Here is a 25,686-nt window from a genome sequence, read left to right on the forward strand (position 1 = left end):
GCATAAATTACTTTAATATTCATCTGAACATTTTGGAGGAAAAAGGGCGTACTGTCGTCTGGGGAATTTGAAGCCCCCACATGAATTAAGTAGAAAAAATCGTATATCTACGTAGCTGTTAGAGCTATATTCTTCAAATTTTATATGAATTACTTTGACATTCATGTAAACATTTAGAAAATAATGGGCGGATTTAAAATGGGGGGCTTGGCACGACATATATGAATTAAATATAAAATTTCTTATATCTTGAAAACTGTTAGATAATTCCAATTTTTCATATATAGATAGAAATTGGCGAACTTGTAATGATTTGCTTGGCATCTCTAAACTATTGTGGTTAGAATTTTTAAAATCGTTAAGTGGGGTTTTTATTTATACTAGAGGGTAAAACAAACAATATTGGATATCCCAAGGCATTAAAACAAGAATTATTTTTTAAGAATAAAAGTATATATTAAATATAAGCAAGAAAGAAATAAATAGATAATTAATGTAATGTTTTGAAATTTAAATGGAATATATTTGGCGAGGAGCCACGCCCACATTAAGAAAGTATAAATTCGTATATTTATGATAATATAACAGTTAGAGTCCTCAAATTTTGTCGGAGCCACTTTAGTGTCAATATAATTATTTGGGATAAAAAGTAGGCGGACTAGCATTAGGGGTGCGGCACCTCCCATATAAATTAAATACAAAAATTCGTTTATCTTGGCAACTATTACAGTTAGAATCTTAAAATTTAGCACGAATAACTTTAACATGGCAGACTACCCATGAGGGGAGCGGCATATCCCATATTAATTAAATAAAAAATGTGTTTATCTTGAAATAATATAACAATTAGATTCCTCAAATTTTGTCGGAGCCACTTTAGTGTCAATATGATTATTTGGGATAAAAAGTGAGCGGACTAGCGTTAGGGGGCGTGGAACATCCCATATAAATTAAAAACACCAATTCGTTTATCTAAAAAAGGATTACAGTTAGAGTCTTAAAATTTTTCACGAATAAATTTAACATCCATGTAAACATTTTGCGTAATAAATTGGTGGTCTACCTATGAGGGAAGTGGCACCTCCCATATTAATTAAATATAAAAATTCGTTTCTCTTGACATAACATAACAGTTAGAGTTCTCAAATTTTATCGGAACCACTTTAGTGTCTATATGATTATTTAGGATAACATGTGGGAGGACTAGCGTTAGGGGGCGTGGCACCTCCCATATAATTTAAATACAAAAGTTCGTTTATTTTGGAACTATTACAGTTAGAATCATAACATTTTGCATGAATAATTTAAACAACAATGTAAACATTTTGGATATTAAATTGGCGGACAACCCATAAGAACTTCAGTTTATTTAAGCATATTATAGTTAAGCCTTTAAGAGTGGGCCACATTAAGTTTTGTTTCATAAAAAATTTAAATATCTAGGACAAAAAGAATGATTCGAAGATTTGAAGCACTGATGTTCTGCTTTATTAGTACATGAAATATGTCCGTTTAGGTGATTTTTGGAAGTTGACCTTACATGGGAGCTCTGACCAATAAATTAATTTGTGGAAATATATACATTTGTATGGGGGCTATTCGAAATTACGGATCTAAAATCCATCGAATTATCTTCGGTAATTTCTGAAAAATCTAAGCTGTGAACCGAATTTGTTGTTATACCCTTCACCGCCATCAGTGGGGATAGAGGTTATATCCTCTACCGCCATCAGTGGTGATAGGGGGTATATATAGCTTTGTCATTCCGTGTGTAACACCAAGAAATATTCATCCAAGACCCCTCAAAGTATATATATTCTGGGTCCTTGTGAAATTCTGAGTCGATTAAGCTATGTCCGTCTGTCTGTGTGAAATACGCTCACGTTCAAACTCAGCCAAGGAGATCAACCAAATTCACCGAAAATATTTACTGTTATCATAAACAGTTTGGTATTGCAAATTGGCAAAATCGGTTCACGACGTAAAAAGTTATGTGTGAGAATTTCGGACTAGCTCGAAAAAAATTAAGTTTTTTTCGTAATTCTTCAGCTCTATTCTGAAAAACTACAAAAGATAATTCGATGAATTTTGTCACACATTATTTTTTTCTACCAGGGATCAAGTATGTTGAAAATCATGATAATTGATTCACAATTTCCCATAGCCCCCATACAAAGGTATATATTCCCGGAAATTACTTAAACGTTAATAACTCCCTCAAATATATTAATATAAAAACAAAATGTTGTATATGTCAATTTAATACAAACAGAAATCATACTACCAAAGAAGATTTGTATCGGTGCACAATTGGTTATAGCTCCCATATAAGGTCCACTTCCGAAAATCACGTAAACTCACATATTTCATTGAATTATTAATTTATTAGGATAAAATTCGACTTGAATATGTTTTATGTACACGCTAATCATTATATCAAATTTTTCCCGGATCGGTCCATTAGTATTCATAGCTCTCATATAAGGTCCACTCTCGAAAATTACTTAAACGCACATATTTCATTAATTTATAAATGTATCATGATAAAATTCGACTTGGATATGTTCTTTGTACACATTAATAATTCTACCATTTTTTTTCGATCGGTCCAGTATTGGTCATAGCTGCTATATAAGGTCCACTTCCGAAAACCACTTTAACGCACATATTTCATTAATTAATTAAGCTATTTGTATTAAATTCAAAACAAAAACATTTTGTCTATATATAAATCATCCTACAAATTTTTTCCGGATAGGTCCATAGTTGGTCATAGATCCCATATAAGTTTCACTTCCGAAATTCACATAAAATCATATATTTTATTAAATTACTAAGTTATCGAGATAAAACTCAACACTAATATGTTTTGTGTATATGCAAAACATTTTACCAATTTTTTTTACGGATTTTTCCATTATTGGCCATAGCTCCCATATAAGGACCGCTTCCAAAAATCACTTTAACGCACATATTTCACTAATTTCTTAAGCTATTTTGATAAAATGCGACACAAAACGTTTTGTCCATATATGAATCACCTAGCGCAATTTTTTGCGGATCGGTCCATCATTGGCCATAGCTCCCATCTAAGATTCACTTCCGAAAATCACTGGACACTGGCCCATCACCTATAAAGAGAAAAGTCTAAATTGTGGTTTTTTGAGCCTACAAATGCTCAAAGAAACCATACGTATCAAAAAAGTTGTAAAGTACTTGGCCCACATTTGCAAATCTTATTTAAATTTGATGACAATATTAAAAATGTCAAAAATATTCAATATTAGATAATAGCTTTTCCCACTTTTACTGTATTAAAATTAAATGAAATCTGGCAGTTATGCATCTTTGCTTCTCGGAAGCTACTAAATCCACATTTTCAGATGTTTCTCTCAATAGTTAATAGACTAGCACAGCTCTTCTACACAAGTAATTTGGATCCAAATTACTTGTAGAAGAGCTGATGAGGCTCTGAATACGGCCTTGAGCTGGGCTCAACCGAGAGGCCTCAATGTTAACCCGGCGAAGACGGAAATCTGTCGTTTCACAAGAAAGACAAAAATTTCTACATATACTGAACCTTGCTTCCTGGGCAAGAAGATACCGGTGACAGACAAAGTTAAGTACTTAGGTGTAAGTGGTGCCATGTATACTACTTCAACCAAGGCTCTGGAAACGTTGCTAGATATTCCACCCATTGAAACATATATAAGATATGAGGCAGCGCTTAGAGCCGAACGGCCAAAAACCGTTATAGGACACGTCATCAATGTATACTGGATACGTTGGAAGGTTATACACATTCATCGGACGTGCCTGATCGCATACCAGACGCAGAATATGTCGGAAACTTTGAAACGCTAATCCCAGATAGAATGTCTTGGTCAAGCGGAACATTGGAACAAATACCAGTAAGAATCTGTCGCTACACGGATGGCTCTAAATTAGGGGAAAAAGTGGGCCTGGGGTTCTACATTGAGGACCCAGAAACAGAAATATACCACCGCACAGTGGTATAGGAAAAAAAAAGAGGGAAATAATTCGGTAACTTCTAAACGGTTAATCCGATTTTAATGAAATTTGGTATGCACAAAAAGGAGGTGTTGTCGAGTTTAGGTTTTGAATTTGGACCTTATAGGCCAACCAGGGGCCCGGCGGGGGGTCCTCAAATTAGGACACCTCGGCTATGTTAAATTTTTAAAACGATCTTATTTCTTCATTTGAGTTCCGATTTAAAAAAAAATTTCGTATATAGAATCTTCTCATCGAGCACTATAAAAAATGTCGTCGTAGCAGTAAATTATCTCTTATAGTTTAGGAGATATTCGCATTTGAAAATTAAAATTTTAAAATTTTTACCGTCCTTACTTTAGTTTTTTGATAATAGCGGGTCCAAATATTCCCGATTTTCGCCATTTTTTTTTATTCGCTTAACAACAAGTCTATATATCAAGCAGTGAAAGAATTATGTAAAAATCATGACTGAGTCCAAAGTTATAGGCATTTTAATTTAAAAAATTAAAAAAAGGCGATTTTTTGCCATTTTTTTGGGGAAAAAAGTATCTTTTTCTTTTTAAGTTATCTAAAAAGTTTCTAAGAAGATGTATATAGAATTTATACTTTTTGAAAAGCTGACTTTACATAAAATACGATAAATGAAACAAAACCTAAAAATTTTTGATACCGAGGGGACCAGATCCATCCAAAAAACCCTATTTTTTATATAAAATTCAATTTTGAGCAAAAATTCTCAAATCGCATAGTCGATATCAAATTATAGTGACCTGTTTTATATGACCCAATATGTTCTTAATCATTTTGTAACGGGTTTCGATAACCCCGCCCCTGGTATGGATATAATAGGCAAAAAACCAAAAAATCCCATTTTTGGGATTTTTTAAAACTTTTTTGGGAATTCCGGGATTTCTAATAAGAAAATTCGAAATTTTTATTTAATTTTGGATTTTGAGTAAAAATAAAAATACCTAACTGTAAAATTTCATCAAAAAATATTCATAAATAAAATTTTTATTGCAATTTGAAAAAATTTGTATCTTCGCAAAAACTGAATAAAAAACATTTTTTAATTTTTTTTAAAAAAGTATTCCGCGAATTTTTTAATTTTCAAAAATTATATACAGTTTTGAAAAATAGACAAAATTACCTTTCCATTGATATATAACATGCCTACCTAATGTTTTTTAAGTGACAAATTAATTAGGGAAAACTCAACATCTTTTAGAGAATTTACCTAGTACTATTATTTTCATCCATACATTTGTTAGGCATGTTTTACTACCTAAATTTTTATGAATTTTTACAGCCACTTTTTACGATTAATCTTTTATTCTTTATCCCTAAAAAAATTAACAAGTATTTATTTTATATAAAAATAGTCTTTATTTATTTTTTTTATAAATTAATATAATTTTGTAAAATAATCGGTATCACAGTAGTCCATATCTAAAAGATAAAGTAAATCTTTAAATTCATGAATATTTTCAAATGCTAACGTTTTGTAGCAAATCCAACGTTTCCTTATAGTAGATAAAACAGGATCAGAAGATAGAATCAGATTATTAAAAATATCTTCATTTTGAGACTGCCTAGAACACTTCCTTGAGCTAAACTGATGAATATGCTTAAAGTCTCTATTCCTCGATTCTTGGGGTTCTTCTGTAAGCTCTCCTAAAGGCAGAATATTATGTTCTATGATGACCTTTCCATGACATAATATCTTGTGAACTGTAGGTGTCATTTCTTTCCAGGGATATAATTCCAAAAGTAATTTAGAAACTTTTGTAGAATACTCTCCAAATTTTGTTGCGTTCACTTTATGCTTGCTATTTATCGCCATTAGAATAATATTGACCTTTTGCAGTAAATCCATACTAATTCCGGTTATTTCGGAAGTAGTTTCAAAATGTTTAAAAAAACGTCTAGCGGTATTACCATCGTTTGTGCTTCCATATCCTGTGAGTGGTTTATCAATATTTAATCCCATCCGCTTTTTAAATTCCTCTTGAATTCTTCGTTTCTCACTGGCTCTCATTTCCATTAACTCCTTATTGTTATTTGCACTTTTGTTTGCATTTTCCGGTATGCTTCTGTACTTTAAATCATATGCTAAATGTAGAAAATGTTCCAGAAATCGTATGCGAGCATGTGGGGGATATTCCAAATTGTAATGTTTCCTCATTTATTGATCTTTGCTTGGAAATATTCGAAAATTCTGATTTTTTATCACCACATATGTAGCAGTACCAAGTAGATGATGTTCCTGTAATGGCATTTCCAACTTTCCCATCAATCATTGTAAGTTTTAAATCATAGGACATGTTAAACGAATAATTTTCTATTTCGATTGTTATAGGTTCCAAGTTTTTAATTTCTGCTTCAATACGATTTATCAAATCTTGCGTTGTTGTTTTGGATTCCTTTATATACTCAAAGCTTATTGGCCTACAAAAAGCTTTGGATCCTGGAGTCGAATTCTTCCAAATATCATCGAAACTGGTTGATGGAGAATCGCTGTCAGCATACTTTCGAATTCTTAATGGAACTAGCGATGCCATAAATACACTTTTATACTCGGAAGATGATTCACTTGTGTTGATTTGTTTATATTCCGAGAGTGCTGATAATCCATCACATCCCCACTTACAAATGAGTTGAAGATCACAAGAATTTATTTTTTTAGTTGGTCTGAAGAAAAGTCAGAAGCAATCCTTAAAGCAGTATTTTCGAGTAGAGCGCCGAGTCCAATAACAGCCTTCCGATCAGTTATTTCAATAGGAGGTGGTATAATGCTTTTCTTCTTTTCATTTATTTTGTCATATGATGGTAAAACATCCACTCCTTTTTCAGATAGCGCCTTTCTTAACGTTATGTAGTTATCACGACTTAATCCCAGCTGCAACATAAGCGCAATAGCTTCTTCCTCAGTGAACGTTGTATCAGATGATGGTGTGGGTATACTCTTTACAATTCTTTTCAGTCGTCTTGGTGATGCGGTTGAAAGAATATTTGCAATTTTTATGGCATCCAAAGGCTGTTTTTCTTTTCTTAACATTGCTTTAAAAGTGTCCGAAACTTCTTCGTTAGATAAGGTTTCTAGTGAAGTTAATAACCTTTTCCTCTTAGATTTTGAGCTCAAATCCTCATACTGCTTACAGGGAGCACCAACAGTTGATACGCAAATAGCAACTTCTACACATTCATCCAGCCAATCAGAAAATTTCGATCGAAATTTAGCAATGGAATACCGAACACTCTTCAGTTTTATATCAACTGATTTTATAAAATTTTCAATTTTACATATATCAGTTTTATCCACTTTATTTTTATGTGCAGTTTCAATATATTTCAATAAGAAGTTCACTTTATCTTGAAAAGGAGCTGAAGAGTGTTCAAATAAAATGGAGCACAAATCATTTTTTTTAGTACGATCGCCATGGTTAGAAAATTACAAATAATTACAAACAGATATAAACCTGTCTTATATATTATTACAGGTACTTAAATTAAATTATTTTTTAAAGGGTTATGATATTCTACCTAATATGTCTAACGTATCCTTATGTAATGAATTTTTCCTCAATAGGTCACTTTAATAAGCTACCTATTAAAGTGACCTATAGGGGTAAAAATCATTACAGTTTAAAAAATAATACCTGAAAATTTTTTAATATATGTAACAAATTTAAGAGTTAACGTTATGGATGAAAATAATAGTGCTAGGTAAATTTTCTAAAAGATGTTGATTTTTCCCTAATTAATTTGTCACTTAAAAAACATTAGGTAGGCATGTTATATATCAATGGAAAGGTAATTTTGTCTATTTTTCAAAACTGTATATAATTTTTGAAAATTAAAAAATTCGCGGAATACTTTAAAAAAAAAATTAAAAAATGTTTTTTATTCAGTTTTTGCGAAGATACAAATTTTTCAAATTGCAATAAAAATTTTATTTATGAATATTTTTTGATGAAATTTTACAGTTAGGTAGATTTTTTACTCAAAATCTAAAATTAAATAAAAAGTTCGAATTTTCTTATTAGAAATCCCGGAATTCCCAAAAAAGTTTTAAAAAATCCCAAAAATGGGATTTTTTGGTTTTTTGCCTATTATATCCATACCAGGGGCGGGGTTATCGAAACCCGTTACAAAATGATTAAGAACATATTGGGTCATATAAAACAGGTCACTATAATTTGATATCGACTATGCGATTTGAGAATTTTTGCTCAAAATTGAATTTTCTATAAAAAAATAGGGTTTTTTTGGATGGACCTGGTCCCCTCGGTATCAAAAATTTTTAGGTTTTGTTTCATTTATCGTATTTTATGTAAAGTCAGCTTTTCAAAAAGTATAAATTCTATATACATCTTCTTAGAAACTTTTTAGATAACTTAAAAAGAAAAAGATACTTTTTTCCAAAAAAATGGCAAAAAATCGCCTTTTTTTAATTTTTTAAATTAAAATGCCTATAACTTTGGACTCAGTCATGATTTTTACATAATTCTTTCACTGCTTGATATATAAACTTGTTGTTAAGCGAATAAAAAAAGAAATGGCGAAAATCGGGAATATTTGGACCCGCTATTATCAAAAAACTAAAGTAAGAACGGTAAAAATTTTAAAATTTTAATTTTCAAATGCGAATATCTCCTAAAGTATAAGAGATAATTTACTGCTATGACGACATTTTTTATAGGAGATTCTATATACGAAATTTTTTTTAAATCGGAACTCAAATGAAGAAATAGGATCGTTTTAAAAATTTAACATAGCTGAGGTGTCCTAATTTGAGGACCCCCCGCCGGGCCCCTGGTTGGCCTATAAGGTCCAAATTCAAAACCTAAACTCGACAACACCTCCTCTTTGTGCATACCAAATTTCATTAAAATCGGATTAACCGTTTAGAAGTTACCGAATTATTTCCCTCTTTTTTTTTTCCTATACCACTGTGCACCGTTTACCTAATCATAACACAAGCTTTCAGGCAGAAGTACGAGCAATAACGGAATGTGTAAATTGGGTTAGTATAAATATGGCGCCGACAGCCAGAAGGCAATTAGGGTGATAGAATTAAATCTAAGACCGTATTGGATTGTAAGAAAGCTTTAACTGAATACTCTCCCAGAGGTAAGGTTTACATCATATGGGTACCAGGACAATCGGGAGTAGTCGGCAACGAAAGGGCGAATGTAATAGCTTTAAAGGGAAGGGAGTTAACCTGACAAACGCAAAACCATACGACACAACAAAAGCTGAATTAAAAATATGGATGAGGGAATCCCATAAGGCCTTTTGGAATAATGAAACGGTGGGTAGAACCACAAAGATTCTATGGGGCGACCCTGATGAGAGCAAGACGAGAAATCTCCTCAAAATGAGCAAGTCTGAGGTCAGTATGATGGTACTTATTCTGAGTGGACACACACACATCTATACAAAATTGGACGTGCGGGTTTAGACGAATGTAGAGCATGTGGATAGGACAGTGAAACTCTGGAGCACTTTTTTTACCATTGTCAGGCATTCGTCGATGTTACATCCAAGTATCTTGGAAGTGATGTTATTCCGGAAATAACATTCGTAACAAACACTGATTGGAAGATTCTTAGGAATTACGTCCAAGAAACAGAGTTTCTAAACATGGAAAAATAATACATTCAGTGAACAATTTTTTTGGCCTAGGTGTATTTCTTCGGATTTGATGTAGTATACATCCTCCTATCAACCTAACATAACCTAAAAGACTAGCAATACTGATATTGCAGTTTTAGCCTGTTTGGGAATTGCTGAAGGACAATTAGTCAAAAAAGTCCTGGTTTTTCTACCATCTAGTAAATTTTTTAGTAGAGGTCCTTCTTACTTATTGATAGATGTTTCTTACTTATACTAACGATACCTCATTTGTTCATTAAAAGGCAAATTGTTAAGTTGGGTACATGAAATTACTTAATCGTGAAAAATTATTTTTGAAATATTTTGTTACGAAGGATGTATAAAATGCTTAATACGGACTCAGAAATTAATTAATTCTAGGCCATTTTTTCAAAATAATTTCCGAGTCCGTATTAAACATTTTATACATCCTTCGTAACAAAATATTTCAAAAATAATTTTATATTTTCTAAATGTTCACATGAATGTCAAAATTATTCATATAAAATTTGAGGATTCTAGCACTAACCGCCATATGCAAAAACGATCACTAAGTTAACAATGTTTGTTAAAACCTGTTTTTATATGGAAAAAGTGTGTAGTAAACCATTGTTAACCTTAATAATGGTATTTTCATAAGGCCCTAAATGTTCAGATAAATGTCAAAATTCTTCAAGTGAAATTTAATGATTCTATCTCTAACAGTTTCTCAGATATGCGAACTTTTCTATTTTATTTATATTGGCGCTCCAAGCCTCCTCAGATGAAAGTTTGCTCTTTTTTCTTAAAAATGTTTAGATGAATATTAAAGTTCTTCGTGCAACTTTTTAAGAATTTAGTTATATAAGATTCTTACTGTAACAGTTTCCAATATAAACGAATTTTTGTATTTAATTTATGTAGAAGGTACCACGCCCCCTAACGCTAGTCCTCCCACATTTTATTCTAAATAATCATATTGACACTAAAGTGGCTCCGAAAAAATTTTAGGACTTATCTATATTATCTCAAGAAAAACGAATTTTTGTATTAAATTAATATGGGAGGTTCCGCTCCCCTCATGGGTAGTTCGATAATTTATTACATAAAATGTTAACATCGATGTTAAAGTTATTCACGCAAAATTTTAAGATTATAACTATAATAGAGTCCAAGATAAGCAAATTTTTGAATTTAATTTATATGGGAGGTATATGAATTTATGAACGTTTTTTTCGATTTTTAACAATGTTGATTCTGGCACCAATAGATGTATCTCTGACAAAAATTATCAATTTATCTGCAGTAATTTTTGTAAAAAGTACAAATAAATATGTGAAAAATCGCCATTTTTTTCGAGGCTGTCTTAAATTTTTACTCATAACTCTGAAACAATTTCACCGATCATGCTGATTTTCAATACCAAACTGCTTAGGATAACAATGAATATTTTGTGTGAATTTTGTGGAGTTTAATTGCTTTGTTTTAACGTGAGCGTGTTTTATTTTAGTTTAAATAAAAAGAGATCTTTATCTCTAATAAATTTGAAAAATACTTTTGTTTTATTTTTTACCCTTCACCATCGTGAGAAGGGTATATATAAGTTTGTCATTGCGTTTGTAATTTCTATAATATAATTTTCCGATCCTATAAAGTATATATATTCTTGATCCTTATAGATAGCGGAGTCGATTGCCATGTCCGTCTGTCTGTCTGTCCGTCTGTCTGTCTGTTGAAATCAGTTTTTAGAGGACCCCAGATATCGGCGAGATCCGAATCAATAATTCTATTAGACATGCTTTCGAGAAGATCGCTATTTAAAATCAGCAAAATCGGTCGGTAAATAACGGAGATATGAGCAAAAATCCGAGACAACCTCTGAAAATTTCATCAAAAAATTGTTAAAAAGCAACAAAAACACTGTATATAGAAAAAGATGTACACGTGTGTGTGTAGATAAATTTGGTTTTATTCAGCTGTGTATTTTTTTGTATGTTTGGAATCTAAACATACAAAAAATACACAGCAAAAAAATATGATTTTTTAATGAATAGAAACAAGTATTTTAAACGTTTTCAATTATATGAGAGTAGATTGTGAGTTATGGTACAATAATTTTTATGCGAATAATGTAAGTTTGAAATTTAAAACTAACACAAAATTTTTCCAAGTGCTTTTTAAAACAATTTCTTTTACGATAAACAAAAACAAAATCTACGTCTCAAATTTTCCTTAATGTTTTTATTAACTAGACTGTAAGATCAATTATGTTTAAAATACACTATGGTGAAGGGTATATAAGAATCGGCACAGCCGAATATAGCACTCTTACTTGTTATATAAAATCTGGGAGTTTTGTTGGAGCTGAACAAAATCTATTCCGTTTGTAATTTCTATAATATAATTTTCCGACCCTATAAGCTATACATATTCTGGATCCTTATAAATAGTGAAGTTGATTAAGCCATGTTCGTCTGGCTCATCGGCTAGATACAAATCTTTAATAATTCTGTTAGACATACTTTCGAGAAAATCTCTATCCATTGGTCAATAAATAACGAAGATATGAGCAAAAATCCGAGACATCCTCTAAAAATTTCATCAAAAAATACAATTTCTCAATTACTTTCATGCTTTGATAAATAAGCTGTTGTTGTGAATTAGAAAAAAGATGTACATGTGTGTGTGGTTGGTTTTATAACACTGTGTATTTTGTTTCGTATGTTTAGATGGCTGTTGGCATCATTAAGTTGTGTTTTTTCTTTTTGTGGATTCTGTTTGTATATTTGGATGTAGGTTGGTTTTATTGGGTTGTGTGTTTTGTTTTTTCCGTCTTTCGCTTTGTATGTTTAGATCAAACATGCCAAACTTTTTCGTTCTACAAAAAAGGTACTTTTTCGTTCTACAAAAAAGGTACTTTTTGAATTTTCTATAATATTGAACCTAGAAACGTGAAATTTAGTATGCAGGGCCTTGACTAGGTAAGAGCCTATACTTTTTCGTTCAACAAAAGGTACTTTTTGAAATTTCTATAATATTGAACCTAGAAATATGAAATTATGTATGTAGAGCCCGGATGAGGTCAGAACACACAAAAGGGTACTTTTTCGTTCTACAAAAGGTACTTTTTGAAATTACTATAATATTGAACCTAGAAAAATGAAAGGAGGATGTATACACATCAAATCCGAAGAAATACACCTAGGCCTCTATCGGGCCTGTTGTGCGCTCCTTAACCAGTGCCACGGGTGGGAATCGAACCCACCACCTCTGGTCTACTAGACCAGAACACTAACCTACCGGAGGCCAACGTTGTCTGACTGACAATATTGCAAAACTAAATTTGTAAGTTGGCATTTTCTGCACAACCGTGTATACATAGCATAAGAAATTTTAATTGGCAAATTTTCGTTGTGAATGTTTGGTCAAAACGTTTAAGTATTCCAAAAAAATGTTTTATTAGTTAGGATAATCACCACGGCGACAAATACCGAATATAGGATGCACAATTCTTTTGTTTTAGCTATTAATCTGATTTTCTTTACTCATTCATTAACCCTTTGAAACATTATTACTTGCAATTACTTTAATTTTCACGTTTTCTTACAATGTTTTGTTAATAAATCGGTGATGTTGTTTTCAAATTTTTGGTTTTTTTCAGATTTGACATATATTATAAATTTTGTAGAAACATTTGACTTAGCTTATAGAAAAAGTTTGGGAAGCACTAGTTTTTGAGGTAAATTCATATGGTTAGGAAACACTGTTTTGTTTAATTCTTTAACATTTTGTTTTGCACTTTTGTTCTTAATATTTGGTTTGATTGGAATTTGTTATTTTTTTGTTTGTAAATAAAACTATATATTATGAGTATTTGAGCTACTTATGGTGGTGTTTCCGATTACCTTTTAAAAAGTTTATTACCAATGAATTTAGAAAATAAATATTTGCCTTCTGGTTTAATCTCACAGTAAACGGATGGAATTATTGTGGAGTTGATATTCATTTCTTTTCCTGATAAATTTGAATTTATTTACAAAACATTTCTTTTCATAAATTGGAAATTTGTTAAAATTTACCAGTTTGCAAGTATTTTTCTTATTATACCTTACCTCACTTTAGTGGGTAGGGTATATTGGGTTTGTACTGATGTTTGTAACATACAAAAATATTCGTCCTATACCCACCTTAAAGTACACCAATCGGCTTAGAATCATTTTCTGAGTCGATTAAGCTATGTCCGTCCGTCTGGCTGGCTGTCCATGTAAACCTTGTGCGCAAGGTACAAGCCGCAATTTTCAAGATAATTGGATGAAAGTTGGCACACACGCTTCTCTTGGCCCAAGGACGAAGCCTATTGGAAATGGTTAAGATCGGTCCATTATTTCGACTAGCCCTCATACAACCGTACTCCCCAAATAGGGCCTTTTGGCTTATAATTAATTTAAATGATCTATTATGTCAACAAAAGTCGACAAAACTTAGTTTTATAGAACTTTAAATGACACTACCGATTTTTGTAATGATCGGGTTTCATTTGACCCTATCCCCCATACAAAAGTCAAAATTCACTTACAAACACTAATAACACTTTTAAATTCTACATAAATAATATTGAAGAAGACTTAACTCCCCCTACCAACATTTTTAAGGATAGGGCCATATTTTGCCCTACTCCCCTTTGAGCCCTCTTAAAAAATCTCTTTTTTTGCCAAAAAAAAGTAAAAACATTCCGAAATAAAGTTAAAAAAACAAACCAAATGCTTTATTTTTTTAAATAATCCCCATTTTTAACATACACACTGACTGGTGTAGGGTATCATATGGTCGGCTACGCCCGACTATACATTCATACTTGTATATTTTTTATATTAAGCACATATTTAGAAATAATTTTACTGGATTACAAACATTTTGTAAGATTTCTGCCAAGACAATTTAATGAAAGGATTTTTAGTGATTTTCTTCAATCAAAAATTGTTCAACCAAATTTAGAACAATTTGACATAAAATGTCAATAAATTGTCAAGTTTATCAGGTTGCCACTGTCAAAGACTGACATCAATCATGCCAATCATTTCTTCAGTCTTCATACTGTACCAAACGACACATTATATGACTAAAAATAAAATTATTGTCAAAGAAGTTTGCCCACTGTTTGAGTTATTTAGGAATTATTAGAAAAATAATTTTCCAAACCCTGACCACATTTAGCTCAGACAAAACCCTTATACTCATTAATTGGTTCTAATGCATAAGATAAATTAAACGAAATGAAAATAAACAAATCAGTATGTAAATGACCGTATGATCGAACAGTAAACAAAAACCAAAAAAAAAATTAACAACATTATGGATATTTTAGAAAAATTTTAGTTTAACAAATTTTAAATAGAAATAATAAAAACGTGCATAAATAAAAACTTAATATTATAATTGAAGAAAAAACTAAAAATGTTTCTTGAAATGTGTATTAGATAATAAAATTATAAAAGATAATCAACAGAATAAATTGGTTCCTGAACAAATTTATGTGAATAGGAGGTTAGTTGGTTCTAATAATTTGTGTTGTTTGATTATATGACAGTTATGGTATAGCGAAGAGACAAACTATAAGAAAAGAATCTTCCAGATAATGATTTTGATAGCCAAGCTACGAAGTTTAGTTAGATCTAAATATGTTCTTATTTTTATAGTGTTTCCTAGTAAAATAATTTCCTGTTTTTGTTTAGAAAATGTTACGTTTCAGAAAAACGACATAAACGTACATTACAAATGTAAATTTTTAGTTTATTATACCATTCACCATTAACTTTGTCATTCCGTGTGTAACACCAAAATATATTTATCTGAGACCCAACAAAGTATATATAAGTATATTTTTGGACCTTATGAAATTCTGAGTCGATCTAGCTGTCTGTCTGTAAAAAAACTAACGAAAATATTTAAAGGCTCATTGATATTGAAAATGAACAAAATCATTTCACATCAGGAAAAGTTATGAAACAAAATTTAAAACAACTCCAAAAAAGGCATTTTTTACACATTCTGATGTAATTTTCACGAAAACTATACGGTATAAATTCACGAAGATCATCATACATTCGTTTCTACATGAGAGATTGACTACTGCAGAAAATTTGAGGAATCGGTGCACAATTTCATATACCTCCCATACAAAAGTACAAATTCACGGAAAATGAGTTTATTATTAATAACTTCCGTCAAAATGCTGATAGCTTCACAAAATTTTACAAATTAAAATCTTATGTAAATAGAATTCATTCAGAGAAAAAATTTCAGGATCGGTCCATAATTGGTCTTAGCTCCCATACAAGATCGCCTCCCGAAAATTACTTAAACGCACATAACTCATTATTAAATTCAGCGATCGGTCCATAATTGGTCATTGCTCCCACACAAGGTCTCCTCCCGAAAATCACTTAAGCATAAATAACACATTACAAAATTAAGATATAATTATAAAATTTGGCACATTATATACAGAAATATTACTGTGAAATTTTGTTTCCATCGGTCCGTAATTGGTCTTAGCTCCCATACAAGGTCCTCTTTCGAAAGTCACTTGAGCGTAAATAACACTTTAAAAATTAAGATATCCTTATGAAATTTGGCACAATTATAGCTCTTATATACAGAAACATTACTGTGAAATTTTGTTTCCGATCAGTCCTTAATTGGTCTTAGCTCCCATACAAGATCGCCTCCCGAAAATCACTTCAGCACAAATAACACATTACAAAAATACGATATCCTTATAATATTTGGCACAAGTATTGCTCTTATATACAGAAATATTACAGTGAAATTTTGTTTCCGATCGGTCCGTAATTGGTCTTAGCTCCCATACAAGGTCCCTCTCGAAAATCACTTAAGTGCAAATAACACATTACAAAATTAAGATTTCCTTATAAAATGTGGCACAAGTAATGCTCTTATATACAGAAATATTACTGTGAAATTTTGTTTCCGATCGGTCCGCAATTGGTCTCAGCTCTTATACAAGGTCCCCTCTCGAAAATCACTTGAGCGCAAATAACACTTTACAAAATTAAAATTTGGCATTATATACATAAATTTCACTGTGAAATTTGTTTCTGATCAGTCCTTAATTGTCATAGCACCCATACAAAGTTCCCTTCCGAAAATCATTTAAACGCTTATTACTAAATTATTATTATGACAGCAAAATATATCTCAAGTATTTGTATAATTCCGAAAAAGTACCTAAACCATAATTACCCGTTAAGTTTGAATTACCCACATGTCTATTTCACCCTCCCCCAGGTCCAACATTCGCAACGAATCTTTCCCAATAGATATTTCTGACACTTTAAAAGCTAAATCGAAAGTATTTAGCTTTAGAACAGACAAAAACACTTTTTAAGGGCAAAAACAGTACTTTTGCCCATTTTCATCATTTCTTCTTTTTTATCGTTTTGACCAATATAATTTAATAATTTGCATATGTGTAAAAGATTTAAGGAAATTCAAAATATATATAATATTGTCCTACACAAATTCATAAGTGTTGGTTCACACAGAAATTTTTTTTGGGAAACTTTTGATTTTGTGTGTGAGAGAAAGAGATGATTGATATTCCTTTTTCTCTCATACACAAAAATCAAAAGTTTCTCACACTAATTCAACTAGTTAAATAAGGTTAACGTGATTTTTGGGGCAAGACCTAATATGGGAGATATGATCAATAGTAGACCGATCGAAAAAAATTTTTGTATATAAGAGCGATACTTGTACCAAATTTTATATCGATTTAGGAAATTAGTAATGAGTAACATTTCTGTATATAAGAGCAATACCAAATTTTATATGAATATGTTAATTTAGTAATGAGCGTTTATGATATGGGAGCTATGACCAATTAAGGACCGATCAGAAACAAATTTCTCAGTGAAATTTCTGTATATATGAGCTATAATTGTGCCAAATTTCATAAGGATATCTTAATTTTGTAAAGAGTTATTTGCGCTTAAGTGATTTTCGAGAGGGGACCTTGTATGGGAGCTAAGACCAATGAAATAACAAGAACTGTAACTATAAAAAACATGATTTTTTATTGTGCAGAAGGAAAATGTTTTGTCTAAAATGAAGATTGTGAATTCATGTATATTTAATATTTTGAGGAATAATTATAAGGATTGTAATAAGGTTAAGAGGAAGGAAAGATACATTGAAGAAATTGAGATTGGAAATTTGTTGTTAATTAACGTAGAAAGCATTTTGTATGATTCGTGTACTAATTTTTCGTATCCCTTAAAGGGAAATTATTTTGTTAACTTTGAAAATTGTGAAATTAAAATTGATGAATTTAAAACCAAGAGATTTGAAAATTCAATGTTTTCCCTGTTAATATGACAGAGTTATTGCCCGAGTTATATTTTACAAATATATATGAAATTAAAGAAACTATGAAAAAACAGCAAAGTAACTATAACTTTTATGTACTTTATACATTAATTTTTGTATTTATATTATGATATTTATTAGAATTAAGAAATATATTGGGATTCGGAGGGACTCGAATCTTAACGAAGGGGGAGTTATGTGTGCGAGACCTCCGGACAATCCAATATCCAGTTTTCCCATGTCAATTCCGGTATGAATTGACAAAACATAGTGGGAAGCTGCCCTACTGTTTTATTTTGCTTTAATTTTAGATTGTAACCAAATATTGTATTGACGAATTTGTAAACAAATTCTTTTATTTAATAAGTATTATCAAAGACCACCAAGATGGTTAATGTAAACAAAACGTTTGCATACTGTTGATGCAAACTCTACACCCTACAAAGAGACAGTAAAGAGACGATTGCCTCCGCTCTCGCTTACAAAGGGGACACTAAAGTGACGACTGTCTTTATTCTCGTTTACAAAGAGTTTATTTCTGACGAAAGACCAAAAACGTACGAATTGGAGTCAGCCAGGTCGTAAGATATTAATGGAACTGAAATTTAAAAATTTCAAGTGTCTACTCTCTAGAATACTATGGGACAATAATGTGACGATTGACCCGAAAGATATAAATGTGAGTAAATCAGATGGTGGCATATTAGTAGAAAGTAATAATCATTTCTCCAAAAGATGGGTAAAATACCTACTTTCGGAAATACAAAAAAAAAAAAAACTACTTTCAAGAGTATAATCTCTAGGTTACTTGAGGACAGTAAATAGACGACTGTCTCCGCTCCCGCTTACAAAGGGGACACTAAAGTGACTACTGTCTTCATTCTCGATTACAAAGGGTACATTCGTGGCAAATGACCCAAAACATACGAATTACGATCATCCAGGTGGGTAACTATTAGTGAAAATTACTGTCTTTTTCGTATGCATTGACTCTTTGTCGACAAATTTTTCTTTTATCATTAATTTTTTATTCGTATTTCTGTATTAATTTTAATTCACCATTTATTATAGGATTTTGTTTCTTAATTTGTTCTTCTATTTCAAATATAACTTATGTCCGTTATTTTTAGCATTATATTTCTTGGACTTGTCACCTGAATATCATAATTTTCATTTAGTTTGAATTGCATTTTTTATTTTTTCTCTTTCTTCATAATTTTCGCTTTATATTATTAATGTCCTATTTTTTCTGTTTTCTATTTTTGTTATTTATAAATTCACTAGATTAACATCCTGCCTTTCTTTAGGTTTAACAATTGCAGACACTTGTTTATTTTGATCTGGTATCACTGCTTTTTTATTGTCTCTGCATGTGACATATTGTTTTTCGTTTGTTTTATTACTTTTTTATTTCATTGCACATCTTTTTATTTGTTTGTTCTATGCTATTTCATTATTATTTTTTTGTCTTTTATTGCTCCATAAAGATTTTTATCAATAATTTTGAGTTTTTAACTTTCGTTGCTCTTTAATGATGATTCAAATTCCTTTTATATGTCTTTAGGTTTGCTTTATTTATTCTTGTATTTTTCGCAGCACGAGATCCACATTTCTTATATATTGCTTACAATTCTTGCAAATAAATCTAACAAAATTATTTGATTCTAGAACTCCTATCGAATATTGGTCTACACAAAAGCTTTTTTTTTACAATGATGTATTTGATTGCAAACACCATTGCATCGTACTCCCATCTCTCCCCTAATTATTGACTTGCACTCACGTCAGTCAGTCATTTTGGGCTATTTTTACGTTTATTTCTTAATAAATTTGTATTTCAGAAAAAACTTTATGCTCACTAATAGGATTAATGTTTTAAGGCCCAATCTTTAGGTAAAGGATTACGGATAAAATTATTCCTTCAAAGTTGTTTTTGAATACTTAATTAGTTAATTTTGTTTACCAGTTTAAGCGCCCAATGGAAGTGGTTTAAACTTGAGCAAACAATGCAAAAGTGTAAACAGGTGATACATAAAAAATTAATACAATTTTTATTAAAATGTTTAATTTCTTGATCAGTATAAATTATGAGGACTTCACAATATATATTTTTGTTTTAAATTTAAGTTTTCTTTAATTTTCATATTACATTTCAATTGTCTTCTTCTTTTTTTATGAAACATGCATCGTTTAGATAACAAACAGTGATGTTTTCTTCTACTCAAAAACATCAAAATGAATAAACATCAGACTAAACTTATTTTTAGATTAACTAATCTGATTATTAATTGGAATTTGATTGCCAACTCAAAAATCCGCTCTAAGTGTTTATTATTATTTTTAATTATTTTATATACAGCTGTTGATTTTTGCTTGTTATCGCTTTCTCTCATTCTTCTAAAATTTCAGATAACCGATTAAAAGTGCCTCTTAAGGACCTTTCACTTTGTCTTATTTAGTTTATTCGACGACTAATTATTTGAGGTTTGAAGATTGAATACCCTACTATTTACCTGCATTGTAAATGTCTTTCCACAGCCAGTTTGTCCATACGCAAAAATTGTTCCATTGTAGCCTTCAAGAACATTATCAACTAGTGAATAACAGGCTTCATTGTATAGTAATTCCGTACGTTCCAATTCACCATACACGCTGTCAAATGTAAAATTTTTCGCTGGTGCTGTGCAATCTGATGGGTTTGTTACCGATACAGAACATTTATCCACAGATACTATATTCTTAAAAAGAAGAAAATAAATTATATTTAATAAAGAATAAATGATATTTATTTTTATACCCTACATCACTATAGTGGGGAAGGTATAATACAGTTGTGCTAATGTTTGTAACACACAACAATATTGGTCCTATACCAACCGATCGATTTTTTTGAATCGATTAAGATATGCTCGCCCGTCTGTCCGGCTGGCTGTCCGTGTAAACCTTGTGCGCAAGATACAGCCCTCAATTTTCAAGATAATTTGATGAAATTTGGACCAAGCAGGTCTTTTGGCACAGGGACAAAGCCTATTGAAAATGGTTGAAATCGGTCCATTATTTCACCTAGATGTTCGGAGCAAAATTCTGTGAAAGCACTGAAAACAGTAATTTAGTTTACTGCAATAATGTAAAAGCTTTGTTTGAAAAACTTGGTTGTATTCATATTCCACAAGATTGGCGATTATTTATTGATGGATCAACAAAAAGTATTTTTGGTTTGTTTTTATTAAAACATTTTCTAAATATTTTTATTTAGCAGTACTCTCTAAAGCGAGATACCAACAGCGATATTTATAAAAAAAAAAAAAAATATGTAAGAGTTCTATATTCGGCTGTGCCGAATCTTATTTGCCCTTCACCAATGTGTGTTAAAAATTCAGTACCAAAAAGTCCTCTTTTACATCACTTTCTTTGGGCTCCTATTGATTTGTTCTCGTCTAATCCGGGTTGAAAAACTACTCTTTCAAAAACGGAAAATACCAAAAAGTTCCCTTTTATGGGTTCAGACTCTACATACTTAATTTCATATTTCTACGTTCAAAAAATCCCCATTGATCAAGCATTTAAAAATTTTATGGGACTTATCATTAAAAAAGTTACCATAACTCCTTTATTTATTAATAAATTTTTGTTACACTAAATGTATACATTCATAGTTTTATTTTGTGCATTTTTTTACTTAAATTATCATTAATCGGACATTTTCAATATTTTTTTGGGGTTAAAAGGCAACACTTGTATCTTTAAAATAACATATCAAATTTGAAAATCGGTTAAAAACTGCTTATGATTTTTTTATATTAAAAATTAAAAAAATACCTTTTTTTATATCTTTTGCTCTTAAAAAGTAAGTTAACAAAGTGATGGGGGAAAACTAAAAATATATTCGTACTCTATGGGCTATAGGGGAATGGAATTGGTATATGAGAATCCCTGCATATATTCGGTGTAGCAGTGTGTTAGTAATGCTCGTTTAAGTCATTTTCGGAAATGGTCCTTATGTGGAAGTTGTGACTAGGGATGCCAGTCGGGACTGATTTTTAAAAGTCCCGGGATTCGGGATTTTTAAATCCCGAAAAATATAAATAAATTTTCAAAAAATCTTAATAATTTACCGACAAAAATAACATTTTCTATTTAATATTACAATATGAATACATTAAGTATGTGTTTACTAATACAGAAAGCTTTCCCTCAAGTATTTTGTGAATTTTTTGGAAAACACAATAATTCAAAGTACAAAAAAATAGTTATTTAAATACAGAGCTTTCTAGATACAACACTCATGACTTGTGCTAAATATCGGATATATGGTTTTTAAAAGACGCTACTGAAACACTAAAAAACTGGTCTATATCAAGTATAGTCATCGTAGTTCTAGCCTTTGTCAAGTTATCAGCAACATCATTTCCAGTTATATATCGTGTCCTCTTACCCAAATAAGAGAATTATCATCTCGTCATCTTATTAAGAGGTTGACTGCCAGTATAGATTCTGATATACCCACATCCGATATTATCAATGCCTATTTATTCTCTTTTTTATTCCCTACACCACTTTAGTGGGGAGGGTATATTGGTTTTGCCCCGAGTAGCTCATGATTATATTTAATATACTCGTATATCGACAAAAAACGGCACAACTAAGTTTTATACTAGCCTTGAAGACCCTGTTGAATTTCGAGCCTCTTTTGACCCAAGCCCCTTTACAAAAAATGAGTTTATTCTCCACAATTTGCTTAAAAAGACTAGTGCCATAGTGAAATTCAGCATAAATACATTATGAGGATCGCCTCAAACAGGGGTCTTGGGGAAAGCCCCCATATAAAGCATATTTCAGAAAATTATTTCTTAAATTTATTGGAGGCCAATAGTATCTAGTCCTATTTATTGTACTTTTTAAAATTTTATGATCCTGCTTATTTTTTAATCAAAAACTATTAAAATTTTGTTATTTAATATTTTATAATGTATAAATTTAACGGAAAAACACTTAAGCATCTGGATTTTAAAATCCCGAAAATCCCCGGGATTTCATTTTTACAAATCCCGGTTTTCGGTATTAGTTATGATCAATTATGGACCGAAAAACATTTCGTATGATTCATATGCACATACAAAAGAAAACATGTGCGTTTAAATAATTTTCGGAAGTGTGTCTTATATGAGAGCTATAACTAATGATGGACAATTCCGAAAAAATTTCTAGAACGTTTTATACACAGAAAAAAATCTTCATATTTTAGTAATGAGTAATCTAGATAATGTAGTTATTTAATACATTACCTAGTAATGAGTGGTCTCTTCAATAACATTATCTAATTTTTTTGAATGGGATATGTATCCAATTATCTATAGAATCAGTCCAATTATCTAAAGCATCTGTCCAACGTTTGTAGTTTGAATTATAGTTAATATAATTATTTTTTCAAAAAAACAACAATTTTTATTTTTAATGTAAAAATTAAAAAAATATATATTATATAAAAAAACTTGTTAATAGAGCAATGAGTAAACGGAAAGACTAATAAATACAAAAAGATAACTGTAGAACCAGGTTTAAGCCGGGGAAAGTCTGGTAAGCTCATTTTATAACTAAGTAGTTATTTACCCCAAAAGTAAGAACTTCCACAATGCTTCAATATTACTTGTCTGCTTACCGGATAAATAAAGTTTTCCTGGATATGTACATATTGCGGTAACTTTATAATTCAATGAAATATATGCGTTTAGGTGATTTAAGGAAGTGGATTTTATATGGGAACTGTGTCCACTTACGGGCCTATTCTGACAAAAAAAAACGCATAGTGAAACATTTTTGTGTCAAATTTTATCACAATAGCTTAATTAATCAATGAAATATTTGCGTTTAAGTAAATTTCGGAAGTGGGATTTGTATGGGAGTTATGACCAACAATGATCATAAAATAGTTTATATGTACTCAAAACATATCCGAGTTGAATTTTGTCCCGATAACTTAATAATTTAATATACTTATATGCCTTTAAGTGGTTTTCGAAAGTCGACCTTAAATGAGAGCCATGACAAATTATGGACCGATTCGACAAAAAAAATTGTAAAGTGATTCATATAAAAACTAAACATTTTTGTTTCGAATTTTTTCACAATATACAAAACACATTTGTGTCAAATTTTATTTCGATAGCTTTATTTATGTTTATTATGATTGGGTTTATTTATTATGATTGGGTTTGTGCTTATGTTTAAAACATACAAAAATATTCGACCTATACCCACCTTAAAGTGTACCAAACGGCTTCGAATCGTTTTCTGAGTCGATTAAGCTATGTCGTTCGTAAGTCCGTCCGTCTGGCTAGGTCGCAATTTTCAAGTTAAAAAGGTTAAAATCGGTCCATTATTTCACCTAGCCCCATAGAACAGAAGGGCTTTAGAGCTCGTAATTATGTTAAATATACAGGTATATCGATGCATCACAACTAAGTTTTAAAGAAGTCATGATGACCCTGCCAAATTTCATAAAGATCGGGCCCGATTTGACCCTAGCTCCTATACAAAGTCCCCTTAAGAAAATTACTTGAATGTCTAAACTTAACTTGAAAACTCAAATATCTCGATGAAATTCAGCACAATAAAATATTATGTAAATATAAATATATTGACAAATTTTTTCGGGTTTGGTCCATATTTGCTCCTAGCCCATATAAAGCTTCTTTCAGAAAATTCATTTTTCATAAATAAATTGCTTAAATGTATCAGAACAATGTAATATTGAAGATAAATGCTTTATTATGAAAAATAAATCACATTTAATATTCATAGCTGGTGTAGGGTATCATATGGTCGTCCACGCCCGACTTTACTTTCTTACTTGTTAATATAATTGATCAATGAGGGAAAAAATTGCCGGTGTCAAAATTCATCAAATTATCTTTAGTAGTTTCTGAGAAATCTTTTCAATAAATAAAAAAAAGTAATTTTCTTTCAAGGTAGTCTGACATTTTTCTCATAACTTTTTACGTTGTGAACCGATTTTGCTCATTTTAAATACCGAACTGTTTATATATATTTCCAGTGTACTTGGTCTATTTCTTAAGATTAGATTTAACGTGAACATGTTTTAACTAGACAGACAAACAGACATATGGACATATCAGAATTTCATTAGGACCCAGAATATATATACTTTGTTGGGTATTTGATAAATATTTCTTTTTGTTACACACGGAATGACAAACTTATATATACCCTATATCACCACTGATAGTGGTGGATACGGATCATTTTGTACGGATAACTCAGACATCCATATGAACATATGAAGAACAAATAGGCGGTCTATGTATAATGGGCGTTAAAAATCGATGTCTTGCAAGGTAAGTACTATTGGATAGTAGACCAGAAACAATTTTTCAGCACTATCGGTGCATTATTTCTGGACAGACATTTTGGTCTTAAGCGTTTTTTTTTCCAACAAATAAGTCTCACTCATCACCTATTGGTCCTACCAAAAATTGTCCGAAGGAGTTCAGAGAGATATTTATTCATTGTTTCTAATTTTCGTTTAATTCCTTTTCAAAAAAACTCCCCCTTTTTGCTTAAAAGAAAGGGTTTAAGGGTTTTATTTTTACATTAAGAATAAGACTTTTTTCAATATTTGCCACTTAA

The 25,686-nt window shown here is 30.9% G+C and overlaps 1 protein-coding gene across 1 annotated transcript in view; it reads right to left on the reverse strand.

Moving 5' to 3' along the window:
* The window catches only part of LOC124419031 (kinesin-like protein KIF17), an 87,065-nt gene that overhangs the window by 37,803 nt on the left and 23,576 nt on the right, over positions 1-25,686 (reverse strand). Inside the window, exon 2 of the mRNA XM_046947182.1 lies at positions 20,553-20,777. Within this exon, the coding sequence (XP_046803138.1) occupies positions 20,553-20,777 (225 nt within the window). The remainder of the gene's footprint in view (positions 1-20,552; positions 20,778-25,686) is intronic.

The sequence above is a fragment of the Lucilia cuprina genome, chromosome X, assembly GCF_022045245.1.
Source record: "Lucilia cuprina isolate Lc7/37 chromosome X, ASM2204524v1, whole genome shotgun sequence".
Classification (NCBI taxonomy): Eukaryota; Metazoa; Arthropoda; class Insecta; order Diptera; family Calliphoridae; genus Lucilia; species Lucilia cuprina.